The sequence below is a fragment of the Lagenorhynchus albirostris genome, chromosome 13 (genome assembly GCF_949774975.1).
Source record: "Lagenorhynchus albirostris chromosome 13, mLagAlb1.1, whole genome shotgun sequence".
Classification (NCBI taxonomy): domain Eukaryota; kingdom Metazoa; phylum Chordata; class Mammalia; order Artiodactyla; family Delphinidae; genus Lagenorhynchus; species Lagenorhynchus albirostris.
The window spans coordinates 58,067,791-58,088,661 of NC_083107.1; the positions used below are offsets into that span (position 1 = coordinate 58,067,791).

At 37.8% G+C, this 20,871-nt stretch overlaps 1 protein-coding gene across 3 annotated transcripts in view; it reads left to right on the forward strand.

Moving 5' to 3' along the window:
* MAP4K3 (mitogen-activated protein kinase kinase kinase kinase 3) overlaps positions 1-20,871 on the forward strand; it is a 188,466-nt gene that overhangs the window by 73,936 nt on the left and 93,659 nt on the right. For 2 of the 3 annotated variants that reach the window (XM_060169878.1, XM_060169879.1), the window contains exon 3: positions 18,036-18,126. In XM_060169878.1, coding sequence (XP_060025861.1) covers positions 18,036-18,126 — 91 coding nt within the window. Of the gene's footprint in view, positions 1-18,035; positions 18,127-20,871 lie in introns of those variants that run through there. The other variant, XM_060169880.1, reaches the window with a different exon arrangement.

Below are 20,871 nucleotides of genomic sequence, written 5' to 3' on the forward strand. Positions count from 1 at the left end.
GCATAAGTAAATCCGTAGAGACAGAAAGCAGATTTGTTGTTGCCAGGGGCTCTGGGGAGAGGGGGATGGGAAGTGACTGCTTAGTGGGTATGGGGTCACCTTTGGAGGTGATAAAATGTTTTGAATTTAATTTAAACATCCTCTTGTTTTTCTTGCTGATGTTGGTGCTGTTGACATTTAGGCCACTGGATAGTCAGTGCATCTTTAAACGCCTCCCACAAAGAACAGACCCTGAAGTTTATCATTTTAATGACAGTGTGTGTAAAGTATACACTGTCTGTTCACACCTTTTTTTGATTGCCCCGTCAGAGTTAATTTACCTCCTCTGTCTTTCACTTTACAGAGTTTTGTTTTTCTGTTGTCCTGGAGAAAGTTGAAGTCTGATGATGCTGGCGCTAAAGTATCTGTGTGGGAAAATGGGGGGCATGGTCCAGGATGGGAGTGGGTCATAAAGGATGTAAGCCAGAAAGATACTTAGGGCCAGATTGTATACCATGATACCTTCTATTTCATGCCAGAATGTCTAGAGCTGTGGGTCACTGAAGGTCATTAGAGAGAAGACTAATATTTAGTCTGTGTTTTAAAAGATAACAGGCAGTAATGTGGCGAATGTACTGAAATGTAAGTCAGTACTGGAAACAGGGAGACCAGTGAAGAGGTATATTGAGAAGGGTTTTAGGAAAAGAATGTGTATGTGTGTATAACTGAGTCACTTTGCTGTACAGCAGAGATTGGCACAGCACTGTAAATCAACTCTACTTCAATAAAAAAAAATTTTTTTAAAGAAGGGTATTAGAGTGCAGGTTAACTGCTATAACAAAGAAACCCCAAATAAAGTGACCTAAACAAGATAGACGTTTATTTCTCTCTCACGTAACAGTTCTGAGGTGAGTCCAAGTTGGTAGTTCAGTTCTGTTCCACGAGGTCATTCAGGGATACATGTTCCTTCCAGTTTATGCCATCACCCAGTAGAGCACTCATTCATCTGCTTATGTGAGGTTAGGTCACTGGTATGTCCATCTTTAGCTTGCTGGAAGAGAGACAGGTATTTTAAGGCAAGCAGCTTTTCTTTTAAGGAAGTGAGGTTGGAAGTCACATACCAGTCACATGCTCATATTTGTGCTAGAACTTAACTTCCATGGCCACACAAATGCAAGAGAGGCTGGGAAATGTGGTCTTTAGCTAGGCAGCTACATGTCCAAGAAGAAGGAAAGAATGGCCATTGGAGGCACAAATCGCAGTCTACCCCAGGAGGCAATTGGGGTATTATTATGAGGATTTGAACCAGCATAGTTATAATAGGGCTAGAACTGAGATGTGTTTAGGAAGTAGACTGAAGAGAAGGAATATATTTCCATTCATCTGAGACATCTTGATTACGAGGTGTTTAGAGACTGTGTAGTTGTGTGCAGTTGTTAATTCGATCTACAAGTCTGGAGCCCAGGAGAGAGGTCTTGGCTGAAGGGGTGGGTTTGGAAATCATTGGTGTTTGGTAGTAGTTGCAGTTAGAGAATTTCAAAAAGAAAGAGGGGGTCACTAGTACCAGATGTTGCTGATACGTCAGGTAGAATGAGAATTGATAAGAGGCCTTTGATTTGGCTCTTAGAATGACATGGACCTTTGCAAGAGTAATTTCAGCAGAGTCATGGAGTGAAAAATAGATTGTAGTGGGCTGAGGAATGAATGGAAGTCATGAAAAGGAAGCAAAGCTCAGACAGTTTTTTGAAGAAATTTGACTGTGAAAGTGGGGACTGGTTTAATATAGGAGGAGCAAGGTTAAGGGAAGGTTTTTCACGTTTTTAAAAAAATTAATTAATTTTATTTTTGGCTGTGTTGGGTCTTTATTGCTAAGCGTGGGCTTTCTCTAGTTGCAGGGAGTGGGGGCTACTCTTCGTTGCAGTGCGCGGGGTTCTCATTTCAATGGCTTCTCGTTGTGGAGGAGGGGCTGTAGGCATGTGGGCTTCAGTAGTTGCAGCACTTGGGCTCAGTAGTTGCGGCACGCGGGCCCGAGAGTCCGTGGCCTTCAGTAGTTGTGGCTCGCGGGCTCTAGAGTGCAGGCTAAGTAGTCGTGGCACGGGGGCTTACTTGCTCCGCAGTATGTGGGACCTTCCCAGACCAGGGCTCGATCCTGTGTCCCCTGCATTGGCAGGCGGATTCTTAACCACTGCGCTACCAGGGAAGTCCAGGTTTTTCACTTTGAGGTAAGTTTGAGCATGTTTGTAGGCTGAGAGGAAAATGTGAGTGGTGATAGAGAGAATAAAGGTATCAAAGACAATATAAATGATGGAGCAAGGTTCTGAGAGGGCTTGGAAGGAGATAGGATCAGGAGGTACCTCTTTTGAAAAGAAAGAAAGTACCTCTTTTGGGATCACAACTTTGTAAAGGGCCAATAGTGGGCACAAAAAAAGATCAGTTTTAAGGTTGAGGAGAAGGTAGCGAAAGAAGATCTTTACATCAGGGTCTCCATTTTCTCAGATGTAGGAAGCTAGGTCCGTAGCTGTGAGTGAAGTTGAGGTGGGTAGGTATGATATCTGAGGAATAATGGACATGAGTTTTTATTGTTGTTTTAAGAGCCGTTGTAGGAAATAGAAGAAACTGACTAGTTAACAGTGGTGGGACTTTTGTGCAGTGTTACATACCTAATTGAAGTTAGAAATCAACCATTTTTATTATTCCCATTGACATAGCTATGCTACTATTCAAAAGCTGTTGCTAGAACATCACCTAAAAACAATATGTAATTAATTTTCACCTATTAAAAGATCTTTTCTCTAGAAATTAGAGTTATGGGGAAATTAGTATTAAGAGAATTAGACCAGGTACTACCCCACGGTAGGTACACTTGTCTCTATTTTATTTTATTTTATTTTATTTTTATTTTTATTTATTTATTTATTTTTGGCTGCATTGGGTCTTCGTTGCTGCATGCAGGCTTTCTCTAGTTGCGGCAGGCGGGGGCCATTCCCTGCCGCGATGCGCGGGCCTCTCATTGCGGTGGCCTCTCCTGCTGCGGAGCACGGGCTCAACGCACACAGGCTCAGTAGTTGTGGCATGTGGGCTCAGCAGTTGTTGTGGCTCGCGGGCTCCAGAGCTCAGGCTCAGCAGTTGTAGCGCACGGGCCTAGTTGCTCCACTGCATGTGGGAGCCTCCCCGCCCAGGGCTCAAACCCGTGTCTCTATTTTAAAAACTGCTCATTAGTGCATTTCCTGCCCTGTTACATGAATTATCCATCCATGTTACCTTTTCCCCAAAGTCTCGGAGGATAACAAGCATATATTCGTAAATTTATCTTCAGCCTTCCTCATAAAGTGGGTAAAAAAACAAACCTGAGAAATGCTAAACAGTTGTTTAATGAGAGATAGAAAAGAGAAAAACAGTACCCAGATATGTCACTTGATGATCTCATCCGCCTGCAGAAAGTCTTCTTGATTCCCAATGTGTAATGCAAACCATTGACTTCTGGCATTTTACTTAAAATGCTGTTAATATAAATTTAATATTTATTGCACTCCCATAATATACCACTATAGAAGCAAGTCCAGTTTCCATTTAAGACTATTGCTTCTAACAAGGCTTACATTTTCTTGATGTTTTATGAATTACATTGTAGTCCCAGAGATCTTAACAATAAAATACTAACCTACACTTGTTATCTCATATTTTTTATGATAGCCATTCTGACAGGTGTGAGGTGATAATCTCGTTGTGGTTTGATTTCTGTTACCCTGGTGACTAACGATGTTGAGCACCTTTTCATACACCTTTTGGCCATTTGTGTGTCTTCCTCAGAAAAATGTCTATTTAGTTCCTCTGCCCATTTTTAAATCAGATTGTTTGGGGTTTTTTGCCATTAACTTCTGTGAGTTTTTTTAATATATTTTTTGGATATTAACCTCTTATCAGATGTATGATTTTTAGATATTTTCTCTCATTCTGTGGGTTTCATTTTCTTGATGGTCCCCTTTGCTGTACAGAAGCTTTTTAGTTCTTTATCATAAAAAAGGCAAGAGATAAGTGTTGGTGAGGATGTGGAGAACAGGAAACCCTTGTACCCTGTTGGTGGGAATGTAAATTGGAGCAGCCACTGTGGAAAACACTATAAAGATTCCTTAGAAATTAAAAACAGAGCTGCCACGTGATCCAGCAGTCCCACTTCTGGGTATATATCCAAAGGATATGAAAGGATATCAAAGAGATATCTGTACTCCTGTGCTCATTGTTCACAATAGCCAAGATAAATAAACAACCTAAGTGTCTGTGGATCAATGGATAAAGAAGATGTGTATTTATATATACAATGGAATATTATTCAGCCAAGAGAAAGAAGGAAATCCTGCCATTTGCAACAGTATGCATGGACTTTGAGGGCATTATGCTAATTGAAATAAGCTAAAACATTAAATGAGTACATGAACTTCACTGAGGTAAGATATGTTTCTTCAAAACCAGTGTATCTGCCCAAATTGGATATCTTTTGTGGAGAAATTGCTGCATAATAAACAAACCAAAAGATAAATCAGCAAGTAACCTCTTTTCTGAAGAGCATAATGTAATCAGTTTAATTAGCAAGCTGTTCTTTACACTCTGACATAAAGTGGGGACAGGAAACTCAAATAACAAGAAATTAAGAATCTGACCATTTATCAGGCTGGAATAGCAGACACAGATAAAACCTCAAACTTAACAGGAAACGGTATTTCTCACAAGAATGATAGAGCTGTAAAGTGTCATAACAAACCCTGTCTTTGAGTGACTATGGCTTGCCTACTCACTGAAAAACTTTGCTCTGGAAGATCAGATTATCAGAAACTTCACTTGTGTATAATTATAGCAGCAAGAGTGAAACATCCCATTCTTGCCTGGAGAATTTGCCTGGTGTTTTTGACATAGAGTAGCAGTCTTGATTTACAACCAAGACACACAGCTTCAGATAAGGGGTTTCTGGACACAGCATCCACATCTATCTTAACTTTGTAGTTCCTAAGGAAAGAGGACCTTGGTTCGCTTTGCAGTCTAGTCCCTTTACACACAGCTCTGCTTTGCTCTAAGCCTATCTAAACACTGCTTCATGTAAATTTCACTTATACTTTACTCTTTCCCAAATCTTTTTTTTTTGAACTTTATTTTATTTTTATACAGCTGGTGGTTCTTATTAGTTATCTATTTTATACACATCAGTGTATACATGTCAATCCCAATCTCCGAATTCATCCCCCCCCCCACCGCTTTCCCCCCTTGCTGTCCATATGTTTGTTCTCTACAACTGTGTCTCTATTTCTGCCTTGCAAACTGGTTCATCTGTACCATTTTTCTAGATTCCACATAGATGCATTAATATATGATATTTGTTTTTCTCTTTCTGACTTACTTCACTCTGTATGACAGTCTCTAGATCCATCCACGTCTCTACAAATGACCCAATTTTGTTCCTTTTTATGGCTGAGTAATATTCCATTGCATATATGTACCACAACTTCTTTATCCATTTGTCTGTTGATGGGCATTTAGGTTGCTTCCATGACCTGGCTATTGTAAATAGTGCTGCAATGAATATTGGAGTGCATGTGTCTTTTTGAATTATAGTTTTCTCTGGGTATTTGCCCAGTAGTGAGATTTCTGGGTCATATGGTACTTCTATTTTTAGTTTTTTAAGGAACATCCATACTGTTGTCCATAGTGGCTGTATCAATTTACATTCCAACCAGCAGTGCAAGAAGGTTCCTTTTCTCCACACCCTATCCAGCATTTGTTGTTTGTAGATTTTTCTGATGATGCCCATTCAAACCGATGTGAGGTGATACCTCATTGTAGTTTTGATTTGCATTTCTCTAATAAGTAGTGATGTTGAGCAGCTTTTCATGTGCTTCTCGGCCATCTGTATGTCTTCTTTGGAGAAATGTCTATTTAGGTCTTCTGCCCAATTTTTGATCGGGTTGTTTGGTTTTTGGATATTGAGCTACATAAGCTGTTTATATATTTTGGAGATTAATCCTTTGTCCCGTAGTTTGTTTGCAAATATTTTCTCCCATTCTGAGAGTTGTCTTTTCATCTTGTTTATAGTTTCCTTTGCTGTGGAAAAGCTTTTAAGTTTCATTAGGTTCCATTTGTTTATTTTTGTTTCTATTTCCATTACTCTAGGAGGTGGGTCAAAAAAGATCTTGCTGTTATTCATGTCAAACAGTGTTCTTCCTATGCTTTCCTCTAAGAGTTTTATAGTGTACAGTCTTACATTTAGGTCTTTAATCCATTTTGAGTTTATTTTTGTGTATGGTGTTAGGGAGTGTTCTAATTTCACTCTTTTACATGTAACTGTCCAGTTTTCCCAGCAACACTTATTGAAGAGACTGCCTTTTCTCCATTGTATATCCTTGCCTCCTTTGTCGTAGATTAGTTGACCATAGGTTCATGGGTTTTTCTCTGGGCTTTCTGTCTTGTTCCACTGATCTATGTTTCTGTTTTTGTGCCAGTACCATATTGTCTTGATTACTGTAGCTTTGTAGTATAGTCTAAAGTCAGGGAGTCTGATTCCTCCCGCTCCATTTTTTTCCCTCAAGACTGCTTTGGCTATTCGGTGTCTTTTGTGTCTCCATACAAACTTTAAGATTTTTTGTTCTAATTCCGTAAAAAATGCCATTGGTAATTTGATAGGGATTGCATTGAATCTGTAGATTGCCTTGGGTAGTATAGTCATTTTCACAGTATTGATTCTTCTAATCCAAGGACATGGTATATCTCTCCATCTGTTGGTATCATCTTTAATTTCTTTCATCAGTGTCTTACAGTTTTCTGCATACAGGTCTTTTGTCTCCCTAGGTAGGTTTATTCCTCGGTATTTTATTCTTTTTGTTGCAGTGGTAAATGGGAGTGTTTCCTTAATTTCTTTTTCAGATTTTTCACCATTAGTGTATAGGAATGCAGGAGATTTCTGTGCATTAATTTTGTATCCTGCAGCATTATGTGGTTTTTCTCTTTATCAGTTATTTTCATCAGGTGAAATATTTGAAGAGTCATTTTCTTCATTCTCAATCCTTAAAAATACAGATATTGCTATTATAATTAATTTTTCCATATGTTGAAATATCAAGAAGTCAGTAGGATTATTAAACACTTCCTTTATGTTTCTGTGTGGTATTAATTATAGTTTGAATATTTCTCCAAAAACTAAAAATTAGGTGCTGGTTCTGTGGTTTTACAAAAAATATTTTATAACTATATGTTGTAATTACTTAAAGCCAATTTTATCTTTTAATTTATGTATTTATTTATGTATTTACTTATTTATTTATTTATTTTTGCCGGGTCTTAGTTGCAGCTCACCGGCTCCTTAGTTGTAGCATGTGAACTCTTAGTTGTGGCATGCTTGTGGGATCTAGTTCCCTGACCAGGGATCGACCCGGGCCCCCTGCGTTGGGAGCATGGAGTCTTATCCACTGCGCCACCACAGAAGTCCCAATTTTATCTTTTTAAAACCAGTCATTGGATTTCATGGTACCTAGTTTAAGATAGTAATTGGATTTCCTGGTATTCTTGTAGTTTGAGATAATAATTGACAGCTTGTTAAAGGGAATCAGCTCTGGGTAGTGAGCTGTGGTTTTACTGAAAAATATTATTTTCATTTATTGTTTCTGTAGTATGAAATGGAGTTTATAAATTGTGTATTTCGAATGGTACCACGTATCATATTAAAAGGTAAATTAAAACTCGTCTTATAGTTAAAATACTTTTACATATAGCATAAATGGATATTCCCGTTTCTCTGTGTTTAAAATAGAGGAAGATTTGTGAGTGAGTACCCATAACATGGGCATGAGAAACCTTATTTGTTCCCTTAGTTTAAATTTAAATTTTTTCCTCTGGCCATAGGACAGTGTGTATATGTGTGTGTGTGTGTGTGTGTGTGTGTGTGTGTGCGTGTGTGTGTGTGTGTGCGCATGTGTGTTGAAAAACATAACATTAGATCTACCCTCTTAATAAATGTTTAAGTGTAAAGTGCAGTATTGTTAACAATAAGCTTAATGTTGTACAGAAGATCTCCAACATGATTGAAATTCTAGCCCTACTGAGTAGCAGCTCCTCATTCACGCTGCACCCACTACCCCCTGCACCCCCTGCCCAGCTCCTAGAAACCACTGTTCTACTTTCTGTTTCCATGAGTTTGACTACTTTAGATACCTCATAAGTGGAATCATATAGTACTTATCCTTCTGTGACTGGCTTATTTCACTCAGTATAATATCCTCAAGGTTCATCCATGTTGTTACATATGCCAAGATTTCCTTCTTTTTTTGGTTGAATAATGTTCCATTATATATATAAGTACAAACACCACATTTTCTTTGTCCATTCATGCATCAGTGGACCTCTTGGCCATTGTGAATAATGCTGCAGTGAACATAGGAGTGCAAATATATCTTTGAAATCCTGATTTTAATTCTTTTGGTTAAATACCCAGAAGTGGTATTGCTGGATTATATGATGGTTCTATTTTTAATTTTTTGAGCAGCCTCCATTCTGTTTTCCATTGCAGCTGCATCATTTTACATTTCCACCAAGAGTATACAAGTGGTCCAATTTCTTCACATCCTTCTCAACCCTTGTTATTTTCTATATTTTTTTATAGTGGCCATCCTAAGAGATGTGAGTTGATACCTCATTGTGGCTTTGCTTTGCATTTCCCTTCTGATTAGTGTTGTTGAACAGCTTTTCATATACCTGTGGGCCATTTGTAATGTCTTCTCTGGAGAATTGTCTATTCAAGCCCTTTGATTTTTTAATCAGGGTTTGGTTTTTTGGTGGTGTTTTGTTTGTTTTGGGTTTTTTTTTTTTTTTTTTTTTGCTATTGAGTTGTAGGAGTTACTTATATAGTTTGGATATTAACCTCTTATCAGATATATAGTTTGCAAATATTTTCTCTTATTTTTTAGGTTGCCTTTTTGCTCTGCAACAGCTTTCTAGATTAATGTAGTCCCACTTGTCTATTTTTGCTTTTGTTCCTTGTTCTTTTCATATCATATCCAAGAAATTATTGCTAAGACCAGTGTTAGAGATGTTCCCCCCCATGTTTTCTTTTAGGAGTTTTATTGTTTCTGGTCTTGGGTTTAAGTCTTTAATCCATTTTGAGTTGATGTTTGTGTATGGTGTAAGAGGTGGGTCCAGTTTCATTTTCATGCCTGTGGATATCCATTGTTCCCATCACCAGTTGTGGAAGAGACTATTCTTTCCCCATTCTGTAGTCTTGGCACCTTTGTTGAAAATCCGTTAACCATATGTGTGTGGGTTTATTTCTGGGCTCTCCATTCTGTTCCATTGGTCTATATGTCTGTCTTTATGCCAGTACCATAAGGTTTTGATTACTGTAACTTTGTAATATGCTTTGAAATCAAGAAGTGTGAGGCCTCCAGTTTTGTTCTTCTTTCTCAAGATTGTTTTGGATATTCAGGAACCTTTGTGGTGGTTCCATGTGACTTTTAGGGTTGTCTTCCTATTTCTGTAAAAAAATACCATTGAGATTTTTAGAGGGATTACACTGAATCTGTAGATCACTTTGGGTAGTATGGACACTTTAACAATATTAAGTCTTCTAATCCATGAATATGGGGTATCTTTCCATTTATTTATTTCTAATTTATTTCATCAGGATTTTGTAATTTTAAGTGTACAGTTCTTTCCTAAGTATTTTATTCTTCTTTTATGAGATTGTAATTGAGGTTTTCTTAATTTCCTTTTCTGATTATTCATTGCTTGTGTATATAAACACAACTGATTTTTATATGTTGATTTTATATCCTGCAACTTTGCTGAATTCATTTATTCTAACAGTTTTCTTGTGGAATTATTAGGATTTTCTACATGTAAGGTCATATCATCTGCAAGCAAGAGATAATTTTACTTCTTCCTTTCCGACTTGGATGATTTTTGTTTCTTTTCCTTGTCTCTCTGGCCACAGGACATTTAACATGATCCACGATAGACAAAGAATCAAAAAGATGAGAATTCTTCTGGGTATATCAATTCTTAAATAAGAGCTACTTATTTTAAAATAATACCTATTACAAAACTGTTCCCTCATGTTTATTTTTCCCAGATGAATTTAATTATATTTTTTTATGTTCAGAAATGATTCAGTTGGTATTTTGATTGGAATTACATTAATTCAGAGATTAATTCATGAGACAATTGCCATCTTTACCATAGTAAATTCTTCTGTTCACAAATGAAGTGTCTTTCCTTTTTTTTTTTTCAGGTCTTTTAACTCCCAAAATACTTATAAATAAAGTATTTTATTAAAATGTGGCCTACACATTTTAAAGCTTCTCCTTAGATACATAATTTAATTTGATGTATGTATTCTCATTTGTTAACTTGAGGATTTTTTTTTTGTTTCTGGTCGTTTTTTTCAGTTGATTTTTGTTTGCTTGCTTTCTGGGAACACAATCATATATATTGCAAATAGTGAGAATTTTGTATTTCTACTGTTCATACCACCTTATTTTTTTCACTTGTGGGTTTCAGTTGCTTCATACTTCTGGAATAATTCATTAACTCCTTCAGATTAAGTGCCCCTATTATGTGTTGGGAGACAGAGTGAATAAATAAACATATAGTATATTACATGTGATAAGTGCTGTGGAGAAAAATAAAGCAGAGTAAGGGTGTTGTGGGTTTCAATTTTATGTAGGGATATCAGAGATGGTCTCATCTTAAAGGCAACGGTTGAGTAGAGCCCTGGAGGAAGTGAGAAAGCAAGGCAGCTGGATGGAAAAGAACACTGCAGGTAGCTGAATAGAAAGTGCAAAGGTTCTGAGTCAGGAGCTGTGTATGATATTCAAGGAAGAGCAAGGAGACCAGTGTGGATGAAGCAGAGTAAGAGGGAGAAGAGTAGGAGAAACGATATAGGAGTACAAATAACAAATCATACTGGGTGATAATAATAGAGGTAATAGTTATTAAACATTATGTTTGAGGCCTTGTTCTACGTACTTAACAAGTATTCTTTCATTTAATCCTTACAATAACCTTAAGAGGGAGACGCTGTTATCTCTGTTTCATAATGAGGAACCTGAACTCAGAGAGAGAGAATATGAATACGAATGAATTTGCCCAAGATCATACAACCAGAAAGTTGTGAAACCAAGTTTCATAGTTCAATATATTTATTTTTTGGCCGCACCACGCAGCATGAGGCATCTTAGTTCACCGACCAAGGATCTAACCAGGGCCCCCTGCAGTAGAAGCTTGGAGTCCTAACCACTGGACTGCCAGGGAAGTCCCCATAGTTAAATATTCTGATTCCAAAATATATGTCCTTAAACATGACACTGTGCTAGACATGTTGAGTCCAGCAGCAAAGTATAGATTTAATGTTATAGAAATGAGGGAGTTATCCATTTCAGTGAATGACAACTCCATCTTTCCAGTTGCTCAGACCATAAATTTGAAAGTCATATTTAACTCATCTCATTTTCCCGTACTCCACCCCCAACCAGACTGAACCGGTTAGCTCCGTCTTCAAAATAGATCCAGTTGCTGATCACATTTTGTCATCATCATTTCTCCCACCCTGGTGCAAGCCACTGCACATCTTCAGGGATTAATACATAATCTTCTAGGGACTTCCTTGGTGGTCCAGTGGTTGGGACTCTGCGCTTCCACTGCAGGGGGCACGGGTTCGATCCCTGGTTGAGGAACTAAGATCCTGCAAGCTGAGCAGTGGGGCCAAAATAATCTTCTAAATGATTTCCCTGCTTCCACCATTGCTCTACCCAGCAGTCAGAGTGATACTTTTAAATCAGATTAGCATGTCAGGTCTTTGCTGAAAGCATTTCAACAGATTCCTGTCTCAGGGTAAAAGCCAAAGTGCTCATATATGATGTGCCCCCTCTTCGTCCTCATCTTCTATACTCTCTCCACTGCAGTCACAGCAGCCTGCTCACTGTTCCTAGAAAAAGCTGAGCAGCTTGAGCCTTTTCAGTGGCTCCCTTCCCTCATTTGTATCTTCAGTCAAATCGCATCTTCCTCACCTGCTCTCTTTAGCCATTCCTAGTAAATCCCTATTCCCTCCTGTGCTTCATTTTTCACCTTAGTACTCAGCACCTTCTAATGTGCTATACAATTTTACTGATTTATTTTGTCTATTGCCTGTCTACTTACATTAGAATATAAGCTCTGCAAAGTCAAGGATTTTTGTTTGTATTATTTTTTACTGATGCAGTCCCATTGCTGGCACATAATTGTTCAATAACGATCTGGTGAATAAATTTTAAAAAAAGAAAAAGAAAGAAGGGAGTTATTTAAGGTTTGACTTTAAGCTGTTATAGTTATGACTGTGCACATTTTATGTCTCCTGTAAGTTTCTTAAAGTCAAGGAAAGTCTTGTTCATTTCTGGAACTCTACTCATGGTCTCCAGCACGTTCTCTTTTATATCATATTAGCTGCTCAGTGTATGGTGGTTGTTGAATGTCTTCTCAACAGGGAATGTCCTAAGAATAACTATTCATCTTTACCCAAATGAAAGCATTAGATATTTTCACAAATAATATATATACACACTCACACACATATTTCTTTACATACTTATATGCTAAAAGGTAAATCAGATCTATAACAAGTTAGCTTCCTTTACACTCTTTAAAAATTATAATTAAAAGTATTTTAAATTCTAATCTGCTCTATTGTTAGTTACCATGTAAATTAACTTTTGATACTGCAAAGAATTATTTCATTATCATGACACTTGTCAAGACACTTCTGGAAAACCATGGCAGCTTCTGAGAGTCATGAACATGTTAAACATTTAGAAGAGAGATATAAAGATGACTAAAGGGACATAAAAAAACAAAGAATTGAAATAAGAAACAACAAACAAAAGGTAATTGATGGTGACATGTAAACTTGTTTCCTTCATAGGGGAAAGAACTACAGAAACAGAAGATACACAGTTTACAAATAGACCAAGAGCTGGTTTCCTAAAGACTTGTCTGTTGTTTCACCTCCCAATACAGATAATCCTTACATTTCCCCTGTTTGTTTTTCATATAACCTCTACTTCCACTCAGTGTGCAGATACACATCAGTTGCTTTCATTACAATTACTCGGACTTAGATACATAAACTGTTAAAAAGCAAAAAATGGTAACGCTACCTCCCAGCCAGTAGTTCTGTTTCAACAGCTTTACCATATTTATCTAACAAGAGTGTTTGTGTAATTATTTGCTTTATTGAATTTTTTGCTTATTTTTTAAAAATGTGAGTGGATAGATTATTGTCAACGTGCTTATGTTAATGATAAGAAGAGTAGGTCTTATAAACTTAATACAGTTGACGCCAGTGAAAATAATTAGGCATACCAAAAAGGCAGTTAGTTGGTTATCAGTTTGATCTAAGATTATGTATTATTTTGTCAAAGAAAAAGTAAATAATTGTATGAAATGTTGGAAATACCGTGATTGTCAGTTTGTATCTAAAAAGGCAAGAGGGCCTCCCCAGTCGCGCAGCGGTTAAGAATCCACCTGCCAGGTGGACATGGGTTCAAGACCTGGTCCAGGAAGATCCCACATGCCACGGAGCAACTAAGCCCAGGCGTCACAACTACTGAGCCTGTGCTCTAGAGCCCATGAGCCACAACTACTGAGTCCGCGAGCCACAAGTACTGAAGCCCACACGCCTAGAGCCTGTGCTCCACAACAAGAGAAGCCACCCCAATGAGAAGCCCGTGCACCGCAACAAAGAGTAGCCCCTGCTTGCCGCAACTAGAGAAAGCCTGCGTGCAGCAATGAAGACCCAGTGCAGCCAAAACTAATAATAAATAAATAAATAAACAAACAAACAAGGCAAGGAAGTATTAGGGAGTCTATGTTTTATTGTAGTTTTCAGGGAGAGACCCACCCCCATAACATTCAACTGTCCTTTTGCTCTCACATATTTGACTAAATATAGCTTTTTACAGGAAAGCATTGTATTAAAAAATAAAGTAAATTGTATAAAAAATAAAAGCAAATAGCAATGCCTATGATCTTGTTCATTATATCTGTGCTCTATTAGAGGGACAGAGTCTCGTGTTTGTTAACCCACTAAAACATTTGTGAAGCCCCTCCTACGGTTTGGACAACCTTTTTCGTAAATGGATGGTAATTATATCAGTTTAGGATAATGCTAGCTACTGAAATAACTAAGCTAGATCATAATATAATTTTATTTCAAGTTTATGCAATAGTTTAGAGCAGATGTTCAAGTTGTTGGATGACTTTCTTTCTTTGGGTGACTCAGGGACCCAGACTTGAATTTTCTGGGACCTCACAGTGTCATGTAGCCTGCTAATGGGAAAAGAAAGAGTAGGAAAATGACACATTATTTTTGCTCGCATTCCATTGGCAAGAACTGTTCTCTTTGGCACATCACGTTGACTGGGAAATGTCTTTTGATGGGATAATTGCCTCCCACCAGTAACTTCCACATTATGGAAGGGAGGGCACAGATTATTTGTGAATGGCTAGCCAGCTCTGCCAAAGTGATAATGTTGATAGTAATCACGTATTAGTTTCCTGTGGCTATGTTAACAAGGTCTACAAACTTGGTGACTTGAAACAGCACAAATTTATTCTCTTAAAGTTCTGGAATTTAGAAGTCCAAAGTGTGTTTCACTGGGTCAAGATCAAAGTCTTAGCAGGGCTGCCTTTCTCTGAATACTCTAAGGGAGAATCCATTTCCTTGCCTTTTCCAGCTTCTAGAGCTGCATTCCTTGCATTCGTTCATTCTTGGCCTCTTCCTCCATCCTCAAGGCCAGCAACATAGCATCTTGCTCCTTGCCTTCTTATAGTCAAGTCTCCCTCTGCCTCTTCTTATAAGGACACTTGTGATTACATTAAGGGCCCACCCAGATAATTCACGATAAACTCCCCATCACAAGATCCTTAACTTAATCATACTTGCACGCCCCTTTTTGCCATGTATGGTAACATTCACAGGTTTCAGAGGTTAGGACCTGGCCATCTTTGGGGCCATTATTCAGCCTACTACAGATAGTTAACATTTATTGAACACTTAGTATTGTGTCATGTTTATTCTGAGAACTTTGCATGTGTAAGTCTGTATTTTTCTGCCTGTCTACTTGATTTATTCATGATCTGCTCTACTTGTAGGCTTGCTTATTTTTCTCAATTAGGTTTTGTTTTTATTTTTGCCATCCTTTGGAAGATGTATTCTTCATTTTAATGTCAAAAATTTTACCGAAAATTCATAATCTCTCAGAATTGGAAAGAATTTTTCAAAATTATCTAACCATCCCATTGGGGGGGCTATTAATTTATCCTTTAGAATGTATTTCTCTTGAACTTTGAAGAAAGTCCTTTAACTCTGTTAGGCTCCTTTGGATTAATTAATGTATTAAACTGCTTTCTTTTTTCCTACCCAAATCTACCTTTTTTCAGTTACCTTTAAAAATCAAATTGTGGAATTTTTCTTTGGATTTTTTCCCCACAAAAATACTGAATTTAATTTGGCCATTGTCATAATCACGTGGGGATGACTTAATAGGACAAAAAGGATGCACTTTGGATCAACAACATTTCCTGGGAAAGACATGGTTGAAGGCTTAAAAAGCCATTCATAGATTTTAGTGAAACCACAGGAGTAGCAAACAAACAATTGTATAAAACATGCTAATAACTGGATGAAATTAAACCCAAAGCAGATGCTCCTGATTTAGAGTCATCATGTAGTAGAATTATGTGCTATGATTATGATTATGCTCTTATTATGATTCATTCAGGTAACAACTTCATTGATTGCATATTAGGTGCTAGGGATACAGAAATGATGAAGGTATCATTCCTGTCCTAGATGCTGTAACATTCCAGTGAGGACATAGACATGAAGACATTGATGCAGTGATGCTTACAGGTATAATAGAAACCACAGCTCAAGGTGGCTTAAACAGTACAAGGAGTTTATTGGTCATGAACAGGTATATCTGAAAATTACCAGGCAGATGAGGCTTCCTGTAGTAGCTCAATTACACTGGTCATGTGCCTTCCTTCTTCCCCCCTTTTCGTGTTTCTTCTCAGTGTTTTCTGCAGGTCAGTGTTATTCTAAAGCTGGCTGCCTTGGACGTTGTGTGACGACTAACAGCTTCAGGGCTGCTCCTAGAAAGAGAGCTGCTGTCCTCTAACTATTAAACTAGTCCTAGAGTTCAGGCTGACTGTATCAACTTTGATCTCATGTAACCCAGTCACTGAATTGGGGAAAAGTATAATCGAAAGGCAGGTGAAAAGCAAAATTTAGAACTTTCAAAGTATTTCATATATCCCTGAAAATTGGACTTCGTCTCATTATGGCCTTATTATGTTTATCTTGGATTTTTCTTAATATACTGAATCAGAAATTCTTACTGGTGGGAAGTAAACCCAGAAGATCCTAGTTCAGTGATTTTCTTTTGAGATTTTGAAGGCATAAAAATTTTCTATTCTCCCTTTGGAAAACTTTGATTTTGTACCCATTTCATTGCAGAAATTACGAATCTGACATACTGTATCTTCTCTACTACTTCTTCCCTTGTCACTGGGGCAGTAAGGTTGGTTTTGATATTGAGTTCAGATGGTTCATGGTTAGGCTACTTTCAAGCCTGTTACATTTACAGTAGGAAAATGCCAGGCCAGAAGTGTCAAGGGCTTGCCATAACAACCTCATATTTACAATTTAAACTTTAGTTTGGGAAACCTATTTTTGATTCTGCCACTAATATACATTTAATCAGGCTATTCATAGTATATAATGCTTGAAAAACTGAGTTAGTAATACAAAGCTGCTTTGATTTCAATGTAAGCACTTCCACGTGTTCTCTTTCTGCTTAGTCTCTGGTTTACCACATTTGCATTCATGGCAGTTCTGTCTCTCTCCATGACAAATGTTCATTCAGGAACCAGGAACATGTGTGACACTGTTACAGGATTGCCAGATCTTATTTTGAAGAATTTGGGCAGGGAGGGAGTAGAAGGAGAGAGATACTTGCTGATAGTCTGACCAGACTTAAATACAATCCCATTCTACATCCCAGCACAGCTGGAGCAAGGCACTTGAATACAGGATAAGCCTGTGGCAGGGGTGGTGGTGCGGGGTGGGGGGGGGCTTCTGGTAAACCAGTACTGCTAGAGTAAGGCCTCTCAGCTCTACCAAAAGAGCTGTGGAGGTACATTTGATAGTCTCAGTGTATAAGGGTTCCTGCCCTAACTTAAAAAAGAATTGCTTCCTTGTGCAAAATTATATTAAATGTTGGGACTTCCCTGGTGGCTCAGTGGTTAAGAATCCGCCTGCCAATGCAGGGAACACGGGTTCACGGAGCAACTAAGCCCGTGTGCCACAACTACTGAGCCTGCGCTCTAGAGCCCGCGTGCCACAACTACTGAAGCCCACGTGCCTAGAGCCCATGCTTCGCATCAAGAGAAGCCACCACAGGAGAAGCCCGCACACTGCAACGAAGAGTTGCCCCTGCTTGCCACAAGTAGAGAAAGCCCACACGCAGCAACGAAGACCCAACGCAGCCAAAAATAAATAAACAAATAAAATTATATTGAATGTTATTTGCTAAGAAAGGGAAAACATAATGTATTTCTAGTGAATTATATGATGATTATATCCAAGGCATAATTGTAATAATAGCAAATGCTTATCTAGTGCTTACTCTGTGTCAGATACTGTTCTAAGCATTTTACATACATTAGCCCACCTAACCCTTACAATAGCCATATAAGATAGATTATTATTAGTTTTATCCCTATTTTACAGAGGAAGAAATTAGCACAGAGAGGTCAAGTAACTTGCCCAAGTTCACACAGCTTAGTAAGGGACAGAGTTGGGATTTGAATCCAACATAGTCTGGGACCAGAGTTCATACTTTTTAATCATTGTACTTTACTTTCTGTCAAGATAGGACTGAAATTGTCATTAAAAATAATATCAATAACATTTTTTATGTTTTGAAAGAAATCGACATTTTGAAATTTACCTACTAAATATTCAACTTGCTTATTTTTTATTCTAGGAGAAGACTTTGCAGTTGTGCAGCAAGAAATTATTATGATGAAAGACTGTAAGCACCCAAATATTGTTGCTTATTTTGGAAGCTATCTCAGGTACATTGTTTGTTTCCCTTATGAAAAGCAGTAATGATTTCCATCACCTAATACATTTAACAAAATAAAGTTAGCTCTAATACCAAGTTTTGTAGTTTTCTTCATGCTTTGAAAATAAGATATCTTCATATGAATGGAATTTTTATTTATGACCTCTTTATGTTAATTCTGTACCCCATACCATAGTCCATGATTTGTCTGTTATACTCTTGGGAATTCTGGGTGTAGTTTCAGTGAGGAAGCTGGCAAGTAAAAACTGACTTTTATGGTTAGTCTTCCTGTGGTAGACCAGAGATCTAAATACGCCATTCTGTTGCCCCTTTCTTCTAGTCTTGGGTGAATTTACAAAGTATATCTGTTGTTTTTATTAGAACCTTTAGAACCTTTTTTTTTCTTTTGTGCTTCTAGCCTCAAAGTATTGCATCATCCCTTCCCTTCATTTTATTCAGAGGACTAGGAATTATAATTATTTTACTAACTTCTTATTTTCCCAGGTCCTAAAGTGAACTTAGAAGGACTGAATTTGCCGCCCCTTGTTTTGGTTTGGCAGGACCAAGCCAGGTTCCCCAGGTCATATTCCATAGGGGATGACCTCAAGGCCAGATCTTGCGTTTCCATTCACTTCTGTATGCCGTTGAGTTGAGCGCTGTGACCTAGTTGTTTCCAAGGTTCCTTCCAAAGGGGAAGGATTAGAGAATGTTTTCTTAGGTATTTAAAAAACTCTTCTGTTTGGTTCCCATATACTGTAGGGTAAGAATAAGGATGTATCTTATTACAGCTCCCATTCTGTCTGTGAGCCAAGTACAAAACACTTCTTTTCTGATGCAGGCACAGCATATGGAAAAGATGGGGCACTTCTGCCCTCTCTTCCTTCCAGCTTGTGAAAGGCCAGGCGGACCAGCTCTTCTTGATTCTAACCGCTCTTGGATAGCTTTGATTGTCCACCTTCATCGAGGTCAAAGGGTGGGTTTAATGGGACTTTAGTTCACGTAGGGACAGGTGCTACCCCGAGGTCAGTGGCTGTTAAACATTTTGAATGGGTTCTTTAACAGCCAGTTTAAAACTGTTTTAATGGTGGGTGGTTCAGACAACAACCTAACAACAGTTTCTGCATCAGTTTTTATCTTATGGACAGACCCAGCACAGGCAGTTACTCCATCAGCTCAAAGAAGTCCCTTACAATCATTTAAGCTCATGACACAAATAACTGATTTCTGCCAACACATGTAAATTGTCACTTCAAAACAATTTATTTCACTGTTATTGGTCCTAACAAAATGATCCTACTTAGACTCATTTGGGAGAAGCATTACAAAGTTTTCTTCCCCCAAGAGCAAACAGATCTTTTTTTAAGAGTTTTTGTGTTTCCCCAGGGACATTGAACTGAGAATTTCTCAAACATGTTCTGAGTCTTCCAGAAATATGGGACCATCCAAAGCCTAACCTGTTACTCCAGGAGATCCCCACCCACTTACATGGCAACCTTGGTGTGGTGAAATGAGCATGATCTTTTTGCCACAGAGACAGTAGTATAGTTGGTAGTTTAGAGCTTGAGTTCTGGAGTCAGGTTGGTTGGGTTGGTTGAGTCCTGACTCCATCACTTACTAACTTTGTGACTTATGGCAAATTACTTAACCACTCTGTGCCTCCATTTCCTCATCTATAAAATAAGGATAATAATAATAGATACATGATGTGATAACTACAAGGGTAGTTGGTAAGTATAAGTAAAGTGTTAAGAACAATGGTTAGAGCATATAATAAATGCTCAATAAATGTTAACTTGTATTGCTACTACTATTGCTATGATTACTATTACTGTTAACTGTTTTTTAAATACCGTCAGGTTAGTGCCTAATTTGATCTTTTCAACAACGCTGTTAGGAATATTACTCTATGGTAAATATTATTTCCATTTTACAAATAAGGTGTTTGAGAGTTTCACATCGAGTATTTCGTTCACAGTCTCATTTCAAGTTATTGACAGAGGAGGGTCCTAGTTCTTTCTGTGGTATTGTGCTTATGGATCACATGACTTTTGACTTGGCCTTTCTACTTCCTTGCCAAAAAAGCTGACCAAATAAACTTCCAGTACTTCACACCCACCCACCCCACCCCTCAAAATTCAAAAAGTAACATTAAGCTAAACTGGACATTTGACTTTCTGGGTTACTTAGGCAAGAGCCTTCCCACACAGGTTAGGCAGCAAAACGTTTGATCTTGTTACCGGAATACAGAATTCCTTTTGGGTTTGTATTCATTTTTGTTGAGACTTGGGGCAAAATAGCACAACTCTGTAGTAACACACTCTTTAACCTTAACCATGAGACATGCTACAAGAGAGCCAATTTGAGATTATGCCTAACAAAAATTGTACTTACTTTTAGATATCAGGAACCATGTATTCTGACTGTATTTTGAATATCCTTTTTTTTAAAAGTAAACCTTTTAAATTGAAGCATAGTATACATACAGAACAGTGTGCAAGTTTCTGTTTTGTGTGTAACTCGATGGATTTTTTTTTAGAGGATACTTTTATTTTAATCTAAGTATAAGGATACAGAGAGCAAAACTGCCCAGAAACCGTCGTGAAACAGACAAAATTAGGGTCATTCTTTTTTTTTTTTTTAATAAAGCGTGTTCATTTGGAGTTGTATGATCTGATATAGGAAAACTGATTTAAACATATAATTTTATTCTGTAACGTGTAGTTGATGAAAGTGATACGAAAGCAATTGGTAGTAT